We start from the raw sequence: 20,636 nt of genomic DNA, 5'->3' as shown, positions 1-20,636 counted from the left end.
CAAATCTAGGGCTTTCCTGAATCCCGGACTAAGAGGTTCAGGAGATCGGTTCTGTCGGTTCTGCAGAAACCTCCCTTTGAAAATATCAGGGAGATTCCCTTGCTTACATTATCCCAGAAGGTGGCCTTCTTGGTGGCTATCACTTCTGCACGCAGGGTGTCAGAACTGGCTGCATTATCATACCATTCCCCATATCTAGTGGTTCATAGGGATAAGGTAGTTCTTCATCCGAAGCCATCCTTTCTTCCTAAGGTAGTTTCAGACTTTCATCTGAATGAAGATATTGTGTCCTCAGTGTCCTTGTGTCCTCAGCCCAATCATCCTCGGGAATATGCGTTGCATTCCTTGGATGTGGTTCGGGCAATCAGGGTATACCTGAAGTCTACGGAATCGTTCCGTAAGACGGATTCACTTTTTGTGATCACGGATGGCCCCAGAAAGGGGTTGCCTGCATCTGCCGCCACTATCTCCAAATGAATTAGACAGACGGTGGTACAGGCTTATTCGATTAGGGGTCGGAATCCTCTGTTCCCTGTTAAGGCGCACTCCACTCGAGCGCTCAGTACTTCCTGGGCCTACCGCCATCAGGCGTCAGTGGTCCAGGTGTGCAAGGCGGCCACCTGGTCGTCGGTGCATACCTTTACAAAATTTTATAAAGTTGATGTGATGGCATCGGCGGATGCCTCATTTGGCTGCAAGGTTTTGCAGGCCGCAATTTGAGGAGACTGGTGGTCTACCTCGAGGGTTTTTTTCCGTTGGAATTTCAGTTGAGTCTCATCCTTTGATTGATGAGCCTTTAAAACTTCTAGTTGGCACCGGTTGGGCCTTCTAGATTGGATTTTGATTTCCATTTTCCCACCCCTCATTTGTGGTACTGCTTTGGGACGTCCCGAGTTGATATTAATCAAGGAGGACTACGTCTGTCAATGAGCGACAGAGAAAAATGGATTTTTGTAAAATCTTACCGTAAAATCCTTTTCTCTTAAGCTCATTGACAGACGTAGTACCCGCCCCTCTGTTTTTGAGTTGGGTTGGGTTAAATTCTCTAAACACTGCTTTGTGACATAACTGATTTGCTGTAGCAGAGAGAGAGAGGATATACCCTCTGGGACTGCCCCTAAGGTGTGGCCAGAACGTTTTCTTTCCTGTCTAGTCCTACTCCTGTAGAGGGCAGTATAACCCGAGTTAATATTAATCAAGGAGGACTATGTCTGTCAATGAGCTTAAGAGAAAAGGATTTCTCTAGCGCTCATCGACAGACGTAGTCCTCGGTGATACACCACCTTCGGGTTATGTTACCTCCGCAGGAGCAGGACTAGACAGGAAATTAAAAAGCTCTGGCCACACCCTAGGGGCAGTCCCAGAGGGTATATCCTCTCTCTCTCTGCCTCAGCAAATCAATTATTTTCTGTCTAGTTAGGAGTAAGGACCTAGACACCTTGCTGGGATCTTAGGTCCTGGCAAGAATTTTTTCTTAAAGGATAACTATCAGGTATCTGATAAATGTGTGGGAACAGAAAACGACCAGACTTTCTCGGATGGTCGGGGCCAGATACCTCTAGGGACGCCTGGTTCAGATCCAGTCAGCGCCAGTGGTCCTAGAAATTCTAGGCTGGCCTCCTCTAGCCGGCCTGGCCGACTTGGACATGTTAGTCGTAGACGTTCCGTGGGAACTTCGTCTCAGGGAGTGTCTGTGGTCTCAAGGACCAAATTACCATCATGCTTTACAGTCGCTGGGTTTAATGGCCTGGCCATTGAGACCCAAGTACTGAAGGATAGAGGTTTGTCAGCTTCAGTCATTCCTACCCTTATTAAAGCAAGGAAAGCGACTTCCAGCAAAGTCTATTATCACACATGGAAGACTTAAATTGCGTGTTGCGAATCTTTAGGATTTCCTCCACGTACCTATTCGGTAACTCGAATATTGGCCTTTTTGCAACAAGGGGTTGAGCAGAAGCTAGCCTTGAGCACCATCAAGGGTCAAGTTTCAGCATTAGCAATCTTCTTTCAGAAGCCTTTAGCTACCAAATCCTTGGTGCGGAATTTCATCCAGGGGGTGCGGCACCTGGCTCCTCCAGTCCGCGCGCCCTTACCGCCCTGGGATCTTAATTTGGTTTTGTCGGTTCTACAGAAACCTCCCTTTGAAAACATCAGGGAGATTCCCTTGCTTACTTTATCCCAGAAGGTGGCCTTCTTGGTGGCTATTACTTCTGCTCGCAGGGTGTCAGAACTGGCTGCATTATCATGCCAGTCACCATACCTAGTGATTCATAGGGATAAGGTAGTACTTCATCCTAAACCATCTTTTCTTCCCAAGGTGGTTTCAGATTTTCATCTGAATGAAGATATTGTACTACCTTCCTTGTGTCCTCAGCCCAAGCATCATCGGGAACATGCGTTGCATTCCTATACCTGAAAGCTACGGAATCCTTCCGTAAGACGGATTCACTTTTTGTGATCACGGATGGCCCCAGAAAGGGTTTGCCTGCATCTGCCGCGACCATTGCCAAATGGATTAGACAAACGGTGGTACAGGCTTATTCTATTAAGGGTCAGAGTCCTCCGTTCCCTGTTAGGGCGCACTCCACTCGAGCGCTCAGTACTTCCTGGGCCTTTCGCCATCAGGCGTCAGTGGTCCAGGTATGTAAGGCGGCCACCTGGTCGTCGGTACATACCTTTACAAAATTCTATAAAATTGATGTGACGGCATCGGCGGATGCCTCATTTGGCCGCAAGGTTTTGCAGGCCGCAATTTGAGGAGACCGGTGGTCTACCTCGAGGGTTTTTTTCTGTTTGAAAAGTTTTTTGTTGAGTCTCATCATTAAGGATGAGCATTGTAAACTTCTAGTTGGCACCGGTTGGGCCTTCTAGATTGGGATTTGATTTCCATTTTCCCACCCCTCAGTTGTGATACTGCTCTGGGACGTCCCGAAGGTGGTGTATCACCGAGGACTACGTCTGTCGATGAGCGCTAGAGAAAAATGGATTTTTGTAAAATCTTACCGTAAAATCCTTTTCTCTTAGCTCATCGACAGACGTAGTCCCCGCCCCTCTGTTTTGGAGTTGGGTTGGGTTGGGTTAAATTCTCTAAGCACTGCTTTTTCACATAACTGATTTGCTGAGGCAGAGAGAGAGAGGATATACCCTCTGGGACTGCCCCTAGGGTGTGGCCAGAGCTTTTTAATTTCCTGTCTAGTCCTGCTCCTGCGGAGGTAACATAACCCGAAGGTGGTGTATCACCGAGGACTACGTCTGTCGATGAGCTAAGAGAAAAGGATTTTACGGTAAGATTTTACAAAAATCCATTTTTTACGGTAAGATTTTACAAAAATCCATTTTTATCAGTCTGTTAGGTGTGCGGCATGCAGCGGCCATGTAATGCAAGCTCAGTGCATATGTGTCTATTTAATCTGAATTAAAAAAAAAAAAAAAAAATTTTTTCCTTCATATTTTACTGTGACTTACAGCATTTAGACACTGCAGTTCTAATCTGCTATTCAACAAGCACCAATTTAAGGGGACAATTATTTTTCAGTTTTTCATACTTTACTGTGACACTGTCATACAGCGTTTAGACACTGCAGTTCTAATCTGCTATTCAAAAAGCACCAATTAAAGGGAAAAATAAAAATGTTTCATTCATACGTTACTGTGAGATACACCCGTTGGATATTGTTGTTCTATTCCACTTTTCAATAAAAACCCATTTAGGGGAAAAAAAATTAAATTGCAGCCTAGTCTGCATATGTTACTGTGAGATACACCCATTGGATACTGTTGTTGTATTCCGCTTTTCAATAAAAACCCATTTAGGGGGAAAAAAATGAAATTTCAGCCTAGTCTGCATATGTTACTGTGAGATACACCCATTGGATACATACAGTTGTATTCCGCTTTTCAATAAAAACCCATTTAGGGAAAAAAAAATGAAATTGCAGCGTAGTCTGCATATGTTACTGTGAGATACACCCATTGGATACTGTTGTTCTATTCCGCTATTCAATAAACGCCCATTTAGGGAAAGATCCTAAATTAGAGAAATATTAGGATAAGGTCAAATAAGGGACGTGGCCTGGGTCGTGGTGCTGCTGGTGGAGCTCCTGTTGCAAGGAGAGGACTTGGTCGATCTGTGCCAGCTACACCCACAAGTGAAACACCTTCCTCAGGTGTGAGTAGGCGACAGAACCTGCAGCAGTATTTGGCAGGGCCTAATGTGCCTCTACAAATGTTGAGGCCAGAACAAGTACAGGCGATAGTAGATTGGGTTGCTGACAGACAGTGCCTCCAGTTCCTTCACATTGTCTCCCACCCAGTCTACTGCTAAAAGGTCAGAGTTGGCACCTGCAGCTGATGTCCATCAATCTTTCACCTCACCCCCTTGCAAATCAGCCAAGCAGTCTGAGCCCCAAGTCATGCAGCAGTCTCTTCTTCTTTTTGATGACTCTGTTAGCATGGTTTCCCAGGGCCATCCACCGAGCCTTGCCCCAGAAGTGGAAGAGATTGAGTTCAACGATGCCCAACCACTTATGTCTCAAGATGAGTACATGGGAGGACCATCGCAGCACGTCTCAGGAGATGACGAAACACAGGTGCCAACTGCAGAATTCCGAATTGTGGAGACCCACAAGGAGGGCAGGGGTGAAGACTGGGTGGAAGATGATGTGGAGGAGGATGAGGTCCTCGACCCCACATGGAATGAACGTAATGCAGGTGACCTGAGTCGTTTTGGAGGAAGAGGCGGTGGTTGCACAGAGCCACCAGCACAGCAGAAGAGGGAGCAGGGTGCATAAGCGGAGCGGCCGTGCCCTAGACACTACGCCTGCTACTGCCCAACGCAGCAAGGGACAGAGCACACCAAAGCCAGCTCAAAGGAGTTCCCTATCGTTGCAGTTCTTCAGACAATGTGATGATGACAGGACAGGAGTGGTTTGCACGCTGTGCAATCAGAGCCTGAAGCGAGGCACAAACCTTCTCAACCTGAGCCCAACCTGCATGACCAGGCATCTAAGTGCAAAGCACGAGCCGCAGTGGAGTAGACACCTCAAAAACCAAGAAAGGTCTCTGGCTTCTCCTGCTTCCTCTTCTGCTACAGCAGGCAGTTTTAAAACTTTCCTGTTTGGGGGTAAAACCCCACACCGCACAGGAGTTGTGGAGGGGCATTGACCAGCAGACCGATGAGTGTTTGCTGCCAGTGAGCCTCAAGCCCGGCCTGGTGGTGTGCGATAACGGGCGAAATCTCGTAGCAGCTCTGGGCCTAGCCGGTTTGATACACATCAATTGCCTAGCGCATGTGCTGAATTTGGTGGTGTAGAGGTTCCTTAGAAATTACCCCGTTATGTCAGAGCTGCTACAGAAAGTGCGGGCCGTCTGTGCGCATTTTCGGCGTTCTCACCCTGCTGCTGCTCGCCTGTCAGCGCTGCAGCGTAACTTCGGCCTTCCCGCTCACAGCCTCATATGTGATGTGCCCACAAGGTGGAACTTCACCTTGCACATGCAGGCCAGACTGTGCGAGCAGCAGCAGGCCATAGTGGAGTTTCAGCTGCAGCACGCACGCGTGAGTCGCTCTGCGGAACAGCACCACTTCACCACCAATAACTGGGCCACCATGCTAGACCTGTGTGCCTTGTTGCGCTGTTTCGAGTACTCCACCAACATGGCCAGTGCCGATGACGCGGTTCTCAGCTTAACTATCCCACTTCTATGCCTTCTTGAGAAAACGCTTCGGCGATGATGGAAGAGGATGTGGCACAGGAGGAGGAGGAGGAAGAGATATCATTTCCAAGGCTTTCAGGGCAGTCATTCACAAGTGGCTCCGAGGGTGGGTTCCTCCACCCACAAACGCCAGGTACACAATTGTCCAGCAGGGGCACAGTTCTGAAGGATGAGGAGGAGGAGATGGAACCATGTTCACAGCAGGGTGGCACCCAGGCCAGCTCATGGCCATCACTGGTGCGTGGATGGGGGGATACAGAGGATACACCTCCCACAGAGGACAGCTTTTCGTTGCCTCTGGGCAGCCTGGCACACATGAGCGATTTACATGCTGCAGTGTCTCCGCAACGACCGCCGAGTTTCCCACATTGTAACTTGTGTTGATTTCTGTGTGGCCACGCTGCTGGATCCCCGTTACAAGGACAACGTACCGTCCTTAATTCCCTCACTGGAGCGTGATCGGAATATTCGCGCGTACAAGCGCACGCTGGGAGACGCGCTGCTGGTGGCATTCCCACCTGACAGCGGGGCACAGTGGAAGCACAAGGCCAAGGCAGAGGAGGGGGGAAGAGGTCGCCAATGCAGCCAGGGCACCGCCAGCACCTCAGAAAGCAGGGTTAGCATGGCCGAAATGTGGAAAAGCTTTGTCAGCATGCCACAACAAGCAGCAGCACCACCAGCTGATATGGAATGTGTTAGCAGCAGGCAGCATTTCACTAAGATGATGGAGCAGTATGTGTGCACATGCCTAGACGTACTGAATGACGGGTCTGCCCCCTTCAACTTCTGGGTCTCCAAGTTGGGCACATGCCCTGAGCTTGCCCTTTACGCCTTGGAGGTGCTGGCCTACCCTGCAGCCAGTGTATTATCTGAACGGGTATTTAGCACGGCTGGGGGCGTTATCACAGACCAGCGCAGCCGCCTGTCTAGAGCCAATGTGGACAAGCTTACGTTCATTAAAATGAACCAGGCATGGATCCCGCAGGACTTGTCCCGTACCTTGTGCAGAATAGACATGTATACTGGCCTTACCTAGCCATTGTTGTATTTGATCTTTCTTACTCTTTTGGGGTGTACCCTAATTAAAAAAAAAATAAAATTAAAAACCAAAACCAGTGTTGGCTACCTCGTCGTCCTCCTCCACCGCCACCGCTTCCACCTACACCGCCACCTCAACCTCCTACTCCATATGGGCCTCGTCCTCCTAGATCAAGATGATTATTTTTTTTTACATTTTTTTAGGTTATTTTAAGTTATTCCCTATCCATATTTGTTTTCAGAGCACTTGCCATGCTCTTAAGAAGATGTTGCTGCCATTTGCAGCCCTCTAGCCCTTTTCCATGTTTTTTTTAGAGCCATTTTAGTGCTCAAAAGTTTGGGTCATCATTGACTTCAATGGGGTTCGGGATCGGGGTTAAGTTCGGGTCAGGAACCCGGACTTTTTTTTTTTCAAGTTCCGCCCGACCCGCCGAACCCGGACATCCAGGTGTTCGCTCAACTCTAGTCTTATGTATTAATTGAATTTTCTGAGATACTGAATTTTGGGTTTTCACTAGCTGTAAGTCCTAATCGCCAAAATTAAAAGAGAAACGCTTGAAAAATATCACTCTGCGTGTAACGCATCTATATAAAATATGAGTTTCATTTTTTTAATTGAATTACTGAAATAAATTAGCACTTTGATATTCTCATTTTATGAGTTGCACCTGTAAGTCCTGACCAGTATGCCCGAGGCCATATTCACCCTGTTTCATGTGCATTGTAGTGTGTGTGTATAATGGGTAGGAATGGGACATTCATACCTTTCTAGTTTACAACAAATTGCAATGCATTGATGGGAACCAGCTCCATAGTGAAGAATAATTTCTACATGGAACGCGATTTTATGCATCAGAATTCATAAGTTTTTGCTGCACTAAAATAGACCAGACTGAAGAGGCCATGAGAGTTGTCTGCATTGCTTTACTGAATAAAACAATTGATTGTCAACATGTTGGCAACCTCCTAATTTATAGAACAGTTTCAGAAATACTGCTTTGAATTGCTGTCCCGCTCATTGTACAAATGCACGTTAAAAGAATTCTGTAGAACAGAATTTCTGACTTTGCTTGCTGCATACTTGATCTAGGATAGTGACTCAGAAAATATTTTAGTTCAGTGGCCAGCAGAGCAGGCAAGTGGCATTTGCAGAAGAATCTGACAAAATCGTGTCCACCTTGTTCTCATAATAGCTTTTCATATTGTAAATCCAGTAGTATTGTACATATCTACAAGACTAGCTGTAAAATACAGATTGTCATGAACACATTTTAACATAATGTTTACAGTAAGACTAATGCTGTTGTGGTGTTCTGTTTTTTTCTTTTAGTTCCTTGATCACCTTTTAACTGGAATTGAGGACGTATGTGGTCACTATGGCCATCATCATTGGAAAGACAAGTGAGTAATGCAAAACTCTTAATGTATAATAAATGAAAGCTAAAACAGTCCTATTAAATATAATTCTGTTAGACAACAATTAACTGGATAGAGTAAGGAAGGGTTATAACCCCTGTCAGTTTTTTTTTTCCATCTGTGTCCCATTGAGGAGATTTACCTTCACTTTCTGTCCCATAGCCAAAATAGGAAGTAAGGAAATCCCTGCATATTTAGGGCGAATTTACACTAGAACAGGCATCTGCCAGAGCGCTTTACCCCTGTGGTAGTGGGCAGTGTGGTACGATTCAGCACCTCTTACACATAGCTCAACGCTCAAAACAACGTTTTTTTTGTCCTTGCAATGACAAGTGGTTTCCCAATGCAGTAAAACACAACGCACTGCGTGAATTCGACACCCCCCCCCCCCCCCTCCAGAGACAGCTGCGAACCCCGTCCCGACAATTATCTTCTTAAGTAATTTTCCCTGTTTGGGATCTTCAGCCATTTTGTTTGATTGGCTGGAGTCAAATCATCTTGGCATCAAGGCAGGCTGACGATGTACAGTGTACTTCACATGTACAGTAAGTCTTCTGCAATAAAAAAACCTTCCTGCTGGCATTTGTTTTACAAATCAAATTCCACTTTAATTTTAAAATTGGCATATTTTAAGCAAAAAGTCTAAATTCAGCCTAACACAATGGCTATTATAGTTATTTTTCTTATACTTTAACTGTTTAACAAGGTAACCTGTCTTTTAAAACATTTCTACCTTGGTCAATCGGAAAAAGCATTGCGTTCACTGATAAAAATATAGTACCTATCCTGGATGGCAGAGATGCACTCTGCCCAACTCTCTTCAATTCTGGCAGCAAATGGGAAGTTGCCTGTACTGCTGCTAGAATACAGTGCTACTTATTATATGTGGCTAATATTACTACAATACATTACAAAACACAGTGCTCACATCAATTAGTAACTAATAGTTAAAGTGGAGCTCCACCCTAATTTTATACTTACCTCCATCTTCCCGCTCCAGGTCACCTGAAAAACAAATGGATAATCGCAATTTTTTTTTTTTTTTTACTTACCTTGTAGAGAAAATATACTTACCTTACTTCCTTCTTCCTCCCCTCGGCGGCCGCGGCCCGTCGTCACTTCCTGGCTTTTGCAATGATTCCTGGGAGCTGAACGTCATCGCTCCCAGGAATCATTGCGCCTGCACCGGCCCCGACGTCAGTTCCGGCGCACGCGTCATTCCCTTCTAAACAGCTTCTGGGCATGCCCAGAAGCTGTGGAGGGATGACGCGCGCGCACCGGAAGTGACGTCGGGGCCGGTGCAGTGCATCGTGGGACCGAAGAAGAAGGAAGAGGATCGCGCTGGCTTCAAGCTGCCCACACCTGAGATGGCAGCGCTGGAGAATACTTTTTCAAGGTAAGTATTTCTCCTAAAAGGTAAGTGCAACCCGGGACAGATCAGAGGCTAGCCATTGTGGAATGTACTAGCCCTGACTGTCCCGGGGGTATTTTTTTAAAAAAAAATGTGCACTGGGTGGAACTCCGCTTTAAGGATAGCTTTGCTCAAACAAACTAAAGTGGAATTCAAGGCTAGAACCAAGTAAAATTTATCGCCCGTTTACACTAGAATGTGGTGCGGAAAACCTGCAATCCATGCACATTTCCCAAACCGCATTCAAACCACACTGCCCTTATAATCTTCAGCGTGTCAGTGCAAATGCAGGTTGCAAGCCCAATGCATTTGCCTGCACTGGATGTGATCTGGTTGCAGTGCATGCATTACTTCTGGTACGTGTGATTTTAGCACATAAAAATGAATGGTCTGAAATTGGACTGGACAAAACTGTATGTGAATCGCACAGGAACGCGCACTACATTCTTGTGTGATTCCTAGTGTGAACTGGACCTAAAACTGCTCCCACCACTCTACTAACTACCTTAATGAAGGAAAATGCTTATACTTGCCTATTCTCACAGCGGTCCAGTCACATGATCAGCTCCCAGCCGCTGACTTCAGGGGAGAAGAGGGGCAGGCGACAATGGATGCCCTAATGGTAAGTCCGGTTATTCCATCAGTTGTGGGCACTCTCTTCTCTTGCTTGAAGCTGTGCCGCTGGGGAAATCATGTGACCAGACCAGAGCACTTTAAGAATATAAGTATAGGCATCTTCCTTCTACTGGGTAGTTAGTGTGGGAGTTTAAAGAGGGGAGGGAGAAGTTTCAAGCTTACTTAGTATTGGCCTTGGATTCTACTTGTGAAATAAAACCTAGAATCCTACTTTACAAAAAAAGAAAATGTCATTGGCACCAAAGACTCCTATTTGTGGATATTCCTGTCCTGGCATATTTTACTTTTGTGGTGCTCGGATAACTGATATAAACCAATGCCACATTAATAAATGAGTTTCAGTGCTTTGAAAAAAAAAAAAAAAAAAGTAGAGCAAAGTTCATTGTATGATTTTGTATTTAATAAAATAGTCAGGGATTTCAGTAATGTTGTAATGCTCTATATATATCTTAGCAGTTTTATTTATTATGTTTTTGATTAAAACAAGACCAAATATTCACATTGCTCATATAAAGTCTTATAACAGTTTTCCATTCAGTAAAAGTGTGTGTGTATATACAGTATCTCACAAAAGTGAGTATACCCCACACATTTTTGTGAATATTTCATTATACCTTTTTATGTGACAACACTAAAGAAATATCACTTTGCTACGATGTAAAGTAGTGTGTAAATTTGCTGTGTCCTCAAAATATCTCAACACACAGCCATTAATGTCTAAACCGCTGGCAACAAAAGTGAGTACACCCCTAGGTTAAAATGTCCAAATTGGTCCAAAGTGTCAATATTGTGTGGTCACCTTTATTTTCTGGCACTACCTTAACCCTCTTAGGCATGGAGTTCACCAGAGCTTCACAGGCATCACGACCTCAGAGCTGGTGGATGTTAGAGACCTTGCGCTCCTCCACCTTCCATTTGACGATGCCCCACAGATGCTCAATAGGGTTTAGGTCTGGAGACTTGCTTGGTCAGTCCATCACCTTTATTCTCCGCTTCTTTAGCAAGGCAGTGGTCATCTTGAAGTTATAATTAGGGTCTTTATCATGTCGGAATACTGCCCTGAGGCCCAGGCTCCAACGGGAGGGGGGATCATGCTCTGCTTCAGTATGTCACAGTACATGTTGGCATTTATGGTTCCCTCAATCAACTGTAGCTCCACAGTCCCGGCAGCACTCATGCAGCCCCAGACCATGACTTTCCCACCACCATTCTTGACTGTAAGCAAGATACCCTCGTCTTTGTACTCTTCACCTGGTTGCCGCCACACACGCTTGACACCATCTGAACCAAATACGTTTATCTTGGTCTCATCAGACCACAGGACATGGTTCCAGTAATCCATGTCCTTAGTCTGCTTGTCTTCAGCAAACGGTTTGCAAGCTTTCTTGTGCATCATCTTTAGAAGAGGCTTCCTTCTGGGGCAACAGCCATGCATACCAATTTGATGCAGAGTGCGGCGTATGGTCTGAGCACTGACAGGCTGACCCCCACCCCTTCAACCTCTGTAGCAATGCTGGCAGCACTCATGCATCCATTTCCCAAAGACAACCTCTGGATATGACCCTGAGCACTAAACTTCATTTGGTCGACCATGGCGAGGCCTGTTCTGAGTGGAACCTGTCCGGTTAAACCGATGTATGGTCTTGGCCACCGTGCTGCAGCTCAGTTTCAGGGTCTTGGCAATCTTCTTATAGGCAATCTTATTATAGCCTAGGCCATCTTTATGTAAAGCAACAATTCTTTTTTTCAGATCCTCAGAGAGTTCTTTGCCATGAGGTGCCATGTTAACTTCCAGTGACCAGTATGACAGAGTGAGAGCGATGACGCCAAATTTAACACACCTGCTCCCTATTCACACCTGAGACCTTGTAACGCTAACGAGTCACATGACACCTGGGATGGAAACTGGCTAATTGGATATGTTCATTTAGGGGTGTACTCACTTTTATTGCCAGCGGTTTAGACATTAATGGCTGTGTGTTGAGTTATTTTAAGGGGACAGCAAATTTACACTGTTATACAAGCTGTACACTCCCTACTCTTCATTGTAGCAAAGTATCATTTTTTTTCAGTGTTGTCACATGAAAAGATATATAATAAAATATTTACAAAAATGTATGGGGTGTACTCAAGTTAAAAGTTAGTTTGTTTCAGTAATTCAATTAAATAAAAGAAACTCCTGTTTTATATAGATGTGTCACACACAGTGATCTATTTCGAGCATTTTTCTTTTAACCACTTGCCGACCGCCCACAGTAATATTACTGCGGCAGGGCGGCTCGGCTGCGTCCAGTCACGTAGTACTATTGTGGTGTGTTTAGACACAGCGGAAGGCGGGCTGCAGGAGGAGCGGCGGCGATTGCCGCTGCCCTCCCGCCATCATGCGAGAAACCGAGAGAAGACCCTCCTGCTTATGTAAACAAAGAAGGCGGATCTTCTGTCAGACAGGCAGGGACAGATCAGCAGTTTCAGCTAAGCTTTAACTGCGATCGGCCTGTGCATGACACACGCACGCGCACGCACGCACGCACGCACACACACACACACACACACAGTCAGTAAGCATGTTAGACACACATTTAACCCCTTCGATCACCCCCAGTATTAACCCCTTCCCTGCCAATGTCATTTATACAGTGACAGTGCATATTATTTAGCACTGATTACTGTATTAGTGTCACTGGTCCCCAAAAAGTGTCAAAAATGTCAGGAGTCCGATCTGTCCGCTGCAATGTCGCATTCCTGCTAAAAATCGCAGATTGCCACCATTACTAATAAATAAAAAGTCCAAAAATCTATCCCATAGTTTGTAAACGCTATAACTTTTGCGCATACCAATTAATATATGTAGCAGAATACAAATTGGTCTAAACTGATAAAAAAAATTACATTTTTATTGGGAATGTTTTATAGCAGAAAGTAAATAAATATAGCGTTTTTTTCAAAATTTTAGCTTTTTTTGTGTTTATAGCGCAAAATCTAAAAACCGCAGAGGTGATCAAATACCACCAAAAGAAAGCTCTATTTGTGGGAAAAAAAGGACACCCAATTGTATTTGGGTACAATGTCGCACGATCGCGCAATTTTCCGTTAAAGTAACGCAGTGCCGAAACGCAAAAAATGCCCTGGTCATTAAGGGGTTAAAACCTTCCGGGGCTGAAGTGGTTAATTTTGATGATTATGGCTTACAGCTAGTGAAAACCCAAAATTCAGTATCTCAGAAAATTTAAATATTGCATAAAACCAAAAAAGATTTTTAATACAGAAATGTTGGTATACTGAAAACATTGTCCATGTACAGTATAGTGTGCCCTCAATACTTGGTCGTTGGCATGGAGTCGATGAGCCTGTGGCACCGCTGAGGTGTTATGGAAATCAGGAATAAGGACCTAGTCCCTTGCTGGGATCTCTGGTCCTGGCAATTTTTTCATTTTATATGGAATTTTTTCTTTGAGACCCCCCCCCCCCTCCCCTCCCCTCCCTGGGTGAGGTTATGAGCTGGCTGTTGCCACATGCTCTTAGGAGGCTGGTTGAAGTTTTTGCTGACCTGAACTTCCTGGGGTTTCAACGGGGGGGTGTGCAGGGTTCCCTGCCACCCTGGGGTTGGCGACTAGGGCAGGGCTGTTTGGTCAAGTCAGGCTCTGCTGTTGGGGAGCGGCCTCAGTGTGTGTAGCTGAAGCCCCTACTCATCTTTAGGGCACCTGCCGGGCTGAGGATCCGTGCAATCGAGGCTGGGTCTCCACAAATATTTAGGCAGCGGCTCGCGGCCTGTTAGGCCATGTGGTCAGCTTGGCACCTCCCTTGGAAGGAGTAGTGCTGTGGGGGCGCTTCATTTTTTTTTGACAGCCTTACTGCATATTTTGTGTGGGACACCTGCCCTGTTTTAGTGAGGGTAAAATGCCTGCACTTCCGCATCACGGCATCGGCTCGGAGGAGACTCCTTTGTTTTTTTTGCGGGGTCCATTGTGGGCCCTTGGTCGGCGTCCCCTTTGCGGGATTGCAGTCGGCGGCCTCCCCAAAATATGTTTGTCATGGTGAGCTTCGTAAAAAAATGACCCTACTGGGTCTGCGTCCACGCACCCCGAGTCCTCAGATAGTGAGGATGATTCCTCTGCTCCTCTAGCTGCACTTAAATAGGTGCTGGTGGATGCACCGTTTTGCGTGAAACTTTAAAATTGGAGATTTATAGCTGATGCCGCGTCGGAGGCACTAGTTCCTTCTGGCACCCACAGGCCCCCCAAAGCGGCAAAGGTGTTCTTCTTTCCGCTTTCATTGACAACTTTGTCACAAAACAGTGGTTGTCTAAAACGCAGTGGTTGCTAATAGTTTTTGCTTGCGGGATCCTTATGAGGATTAACTGCGTTACAGGAGGACGGTTCCATCTGTAGTGGACTCGCCGGTTTCCAGTTTAAATTGAGCTACCTTCATTCCGGTTGAGGAGTCCCCGGTCTTTACAGGTCCAGTTAATAAGAGGACGAAGGCTCTTGCCTGCCATATGTGGCTGTAGCTGGTTCAGCAATTAGGTCAGTAATTACTATTATTCTGGTGTCGCAAAAACTGACTGAGTTGGCTAAGCTTTTACACTGGGACCTGGAGGAGAATCGGCTCCCCCTGCCTTGGTGGAGCTGGCAGATCAGTTGGTCCAAGGGCTACAGTTTGTGTTGCCTCTGTGGATGCCGCTCCCCTGCTTTCTAGATTGTCTCAGCAGTGGTCCTTTGGCGCATTAACTGGCTAATACCAGACCTGCAGACAAAAATTCCTCTGCATGAAGGGGCACCCTCACCCATATCTGCGGTGGGGTGGACTTCTTTGCTGCTTTCCGAATCCGTGGACCTCCCTGGTCTCTTCATTCAAAGATGTTTCATCAGTTGTGTTTCCAGTGGGGTACTCCAGAGGTGGATCTGTTGGCCTATCGCCTCAACAGGAAGGTACAGAGGTCTGGGGCATGGTCTCTGGATCCTCTAGCCGTCGCTACAGACGCTTTAGTAGCTCCTTGGAGTCAGTATCGTCTGATTTAGGCCTTTCCTCCTCTCCAGCTTCTACTGAGACTACTACACAGGATAGAGGCAGAAGGGAATTCCGGTCATCCTAGTGGCTCCAAACTGGTCTCACCGGTCTTGGTATGCTGATCTGGTACAGCTAGTCGCCGATGCTCCTTGGAGACTCCTTCTCAGGGAAGATCTGCTGTCCCAAGGGCCAATCTCCCACCCTGCTTTACAGTCAGGCTGGCTTTGATGGCTTTACTGTCGAAAGCCAGGTGCTAAAGGACCGAGGGTTATCTGACTCGGTGATTCCTACGCTGTTAAAAGCTAGAAAATCTTCTTCTAGGAAGATTTACCATTGTACGTGGAAGACGTGCATTGCGTGGAGTGAATCCCTCCGGGTTCACCCTTGTTTCTTTTCTGTGGCTTGGATCTTGGCTGTCCTCCAAGGGGTTGTGCAGCGCCTGGCCTTGAGTGCCATCAAGGGCCAGGTCTCGGTCTTGGCGGTTTTTCTTTCAACGTCCATTGGCCATGCACTCCTTGATGTGTACTTTTCTCCAGGGCTTGGGAAACTTGGTTCCTCCAGTGCAGTCTCCATCTGCATCCATGTCCGTCATTCCTTCCCAAGGTTGTCTGACTTTCATCTGAATGAAGACATTGTGTTGCCCTCCCTGTGTCCCAACCCTTTTTTTTTTTTTTTTTTTGATGATATTCTAATTTTATTAGGTGTGTGTGTGTGTGTGTGTATGTATGTGTATATGTATGTGTGTATGTATAATATATATATATATATATATATATATATATATATATATATACACAGTTGTGTTCAAAATTATTCAACCCCCAATGCTGTAAAGACTTTTAGGGAATTTAGTGTACATTTGTAATTGTATTCAGAATGAAATCCTACAAGGACTTCTTAAAGTATGCAACTAAAATGACCAATTGGTTTTGTAATACAGTAGTAAATGTTTCTTTTGTGAATTCTTCATTGACACAATTATTCAACCCCTTAAAGACTACCACTCTGGAGAACAGAGGTTCATTGAAGTGTTTTCAATCAGGTATTGAAAACACCTGTGGATGTCAGGGAGCAGCAATAAAGCCTAATAAGCACCAATTAGGCAGCTTTAAAATGACTGTGATACTCAGCTCCTTCTAGACATTTACTGGTGTGGTTACAAACATGGTGAAGTCAAGAGAATGGTCCAGGAAGACAAGAGAAGAGGTGATTACTCTTCACAGGAAGGGCAATGGCTATAAGAAGATTGCAAAGATGTTAAACATACCAAGAGACACCATAGGAAGCATCATTCGCAAATTCAAGGCAAAGAGCACTGTTGAAACGCTACCTGGTCGTGGCAGAAAGAAGATGCTGACTTCGACTGCTGTGCGCTACTTGAAGCGTAGAGTGGAGAAAAGTCCCCGTGTGACTGCTGAGGAACTGAGAAAAGATTTGTCAGATGTGGGTACTGAAGTTTCTGCTCAGACAATACGGCGCACACTGCGTAATGAAGGTCTCCATGCCAGAACTCCCAGGCGCACCCCCTTGCTGTCTCCAAAGAATAAGAAGAGTCGACTGCAGTATGCCAAAAGTCATGTGGACAAACCACAGAAGTTTTGATATAGTGTTCTGTGGACTGATGAAACAAAATTAGAACTGTTTGGGCCCATGGATCAACGCTATGTTTGGAGGAGGAAGAACAAGGCCTATGAAGAAAAGAACACCTTGCCTACTGTGAAGCATGGCGGGGGGTCAATCATGCTTTGGGGCTGTTTTGCTTCTGCAGGTACAGAAAAATCTTCAGCGTGTGCAAGGTACCATGAATTCTCTTCAGTACCAGGAGATATTGGATGACAATGTGATGCAGTCCGTCGCAAACCTGAGGCTTGGGAGACGTTGGACCTTTCAACAGGACAATGATCCCAAGCATACCTCCAAGTTCACTAGAGCATGGTTGCAGATTAAAGGCTGGAACATTTTGGAGTGGCCATCACAGTCACCAGACTTAAATCCGATTGAGAACCTCTGGTGGGACTTAAAGAAAGCAGTTGCAGTGCACAAGCCTAAGAATGTGACTGAACTGGAGGCTTTTGCCCATGACGAATGGGCGAAGATACCTGTAGATCGCTGCAAGAAACTTGTGTCAAGCTATGCTTCACGTTTTAAAAGCTGTTATAACTGTAAAAGGATGTTGTACTAAGTAGTAAGATTGAATGTCACTTGGTGGTTGAATAAAACTGATAATGATGTGAGCACAGAAAAGACATTTGTGGTTATTTCATTATAAATGTTATGTTATATTTGTCTGACCTACACGTGCCTCTTTGATTTAATTGTAAGCAGGATGACTGAATGATCAAAATCAATGTCAAACTGGCCAAAACAATCAATTTCAGTGGGGGTTGAATAATTTTGAACACAACTGTATATATAATCAGTGCATTCAAACAATATTCACAGCGTTTCACTTTTTCCACAATTTCTTACAGCCTTATTGCAAAATGGGATAAAATCATTATTTTCCTCCAAAATTCTGCAAACAATACTCCATAATGAAAAAACGAAAGAAGTTTGTTTGAAATCTTTGCGAATTTATTAAAAATAAAAAACAAGAAAAATCACAAGTATTATTTAAAGTCATTGCCATGACACTCAAAATTGATCTCAGGTGCATTGTGTTTCAACTGATCATCATCCTTGAGATGCTTCTACAACTTTATTGGAGTCCACCTGTGGTAAATTCAGATGTTTTGGAAAGGCACACACCTCTCTATAGAAGATCCCACAGTTAACCGTGCATGTCCGAGCACAAACCAAGCCATGAAATCCAAGGAATTTTCTGTAGATCTCCGAGACAGGATTGGCAAGGCACAGATCTGGGGAAGGGTACAGAAACATTTCTGCGGTATTGAAGGTCCCAGTGAGCACAGTGACCTCCATCATCCGTAAATGGAAGAAGTTTGGAAACACCCGGACAGGAGTTGGCCGCCCTGCCAAAACTGAGAGATCAGGGGAGAAGGGCCTTAGTCTGGGAGGTGACCAAGAACCCAATGGTCACTCTGACAGAGCTTCAGAATTTCTCTGTTTGAAGAGAGAAGAACCTTCCAGAAGAACAGCCATCTCTGCAGCACTCCACCAATCAGGCCTTTATAGTAGAGTGGCCGGACGGAAGCCACCCACCTGGAGTTTGCCGAAAGGCACCCGAAGGGCTCTCAGACAATGAGAAACCATACTCTCTGGTCTAATAAAACAAAGGTTGAACTCTTTAGCCTGAATGGCAAGCATCATGTCTGGAGGAAACCAGGCACCGCTCATCACCTGGCCAATACCATCCCTACAGTGAAGCATGGTGGTGGCAGTATCATGCGGCAGGAACAGGGAGACTAGTCAGGGTCTCGAAAGATGAATGCAGCAATTTACAGAGACGTCCTTGATGAAAACCTGCTCCAGAGCGCTTTGGACCTCCAGACTAGGACGAAGGTTCATCTCCCAACAGGACAATGACCCTAAGCACACAGCCAATATAACGAAAGAGAGGCTACGGGACAACTTTGTGAACGTCCTTGAGTGTCCCAGCCAGAGCCCATAATTGAACCCGATTTTAACATCTCTGGAGAGATCTGAAAATGGCTGTACACCAATGCTCCCCATTCAACCTGATGGAGCCTGAGAGGTCCTGCAAAGAAGAATTGGAGAAATGGCCCAAAAATAGGTGTGCCAAGCTTGTAGCATCATACTCACAAAGACCAGGCTGTAATTGGTGCCAAAAGTCCTTCAACAATGTATTGAGCAAAGGTTGTAAATACTTATGTACATGGTTTTTTTTTTTTTTTTTTTTCAGTTTTAACCACTTTAGCCCCGGAAGGATTTGCCCCCTTCCTGACTAGGCCCTATTTTGCGATTCGGCACTGCGTTACTTTAATGGACAATTGCGGTCACGCGATGCTGTACAAATACAAAATTTACGTCATTTTTTCCCCACAAATGGAGCTTTCTTTTGGTGGGATTTTATAACCTGTGCCATAAACAAAAAAGAGCGACAATTCTGAAAAAAACAATATTTTTCACATTCGGCTATATGACCGTCTCAAAAAAAAAAAAAAAAACTTTAAAAATTAATTTTTTTTTAACATTTTAGGCCAATTTGTTTTTTGCTACATATTTTTGGTAAAAAAAAATCTCAATAAGCGTATTTTGATTGGTTTGCGCAAAGGTTATTGCGTCTACTAACTACGGGAAAGATTTATGTCATTTTTATTTATTTTTTTTTTTTTTTATACTCGTAATGGCGGCAATCTGCAATTTTTTGCGGGACTGCGGCGGACAGATCAGACCCCTAACTGACATTTTTGACACTTGGGTGGACCAGTGACATTACTACAGTAATCAGTGCTAAAAATATGCTCTGTTACTGTAATAATGACACTGGCAGGAAAGGGGTTAATACTGGGGGTGATCAAGGGGTTAAATGTATGCCTAATGCTTACTGACTTGTGTTAGGGGGGGGGGGGTCTGTGACAGGCACAGAGATCGCAGTTTCAGCTTAGCTGAAAATGCTGATCTGTCCCTGCCTGTCAGTGAGAAGATCCACCTGCTTTGTTTACATAAGCAGGCGGTTCTTCTCTCTGTTTCCCGGACGATCGGGGGAGGAAGGCGGCAATTGCCGCCTCTCCTCCCCCGGCCCAACTCCCGCTGTGTCTAAGTACAGAGGGAGAGCACCGCCAAAACCCTTTCCCCTCCAGTCACGTAGTACTACGTGACTGGACCCAGGGGAGCCGCACTGCCACAGTAATATTACTGTGAGCAGTCGGCAAGTGGTTAAAAAATTTGCAAAGATTTGAAACAAACTTGTAGAATTTTGAGGCAAATTAATGAATTTAATCCATTTTGGAAAAAGGCTGTAACGAAAACAAAATATAATAAATATAGCACTTTGAAAACACATCAGATCTCAATGGGGAAAAATATCATGCTGGGGACGAAAGGATGCCACATCGTTTGATGGAAATGAAAATTATTAACCTACAGAGGGCTGAATTCAAAGAGGCCCCCAAAAATTAAAGTGAAAAAAATATGAAACAGGCTAGTCCATTTTGCTGAAATTTCATTGCAGCAACTCAAGATGGTACTCTGTAGTTTGTATGGTCCCCAAATGCTTGTATGCATGCCTGACGTCAGGGCAATCTCCTAATGAGACTACAGATGGTGTCCTGGGGTGTTTCCTCCCAGATCTGGACCAGGACATCACTGAGCTCCTAAACAGACTAAGGTTGAACCTGGCGGCGTCGAATGGACCAAACTATGATGTCCCAGAGGTGTTCTATTGGATTTAGGTCAGACGAGAATGGGTGCCATTCAGTGGTATCACCTTCATCCTCTAGCAACTGGCTGCATACTCTCGCCACATGACGCCGGGCATTGTCATGCACCAGGA

At 45.3% G+C, this 20,636-nt stretch overlaps 1 protein-coding gene across 1 annotated transcript in view; it reads left to right on the top strand.

Moving 5' to 3' along the window:
• Window positions 1-20,636, top strand: part of SLC9A1 (solute carrier family 9 member A1) — a 155,437-nt gene that overhangs the window by 86,469 nt on the left and 48,332 nt on the right. Inside the window, exon 7 of the mRNA XM_082248060.1 lies at window positions 8,081-8,151. Within this exon, the coding sequence (XP_082104186.1) occupies window positions 8,081-8,151 (71 nt within the window). The remainder of the gene's footprint in view (window positions 1-8,080; window positions 8,152-20,636) is intronic.

This window comes from Pelophylax lessonae (assembly GCF_965119305.1).
Source record: "Pelophylax lessonae genome assembly, chromosome: 2".
Classification (NCBI taxonomy): Eukaryota; Metazoa; Chordata; class Amphibia; order Anura; family Ranidae; genus Pelophylax; species Pelophylax lessonae.
This window is presented reverse-complemented; position numbering and strand designations above follow the sequence as displayed.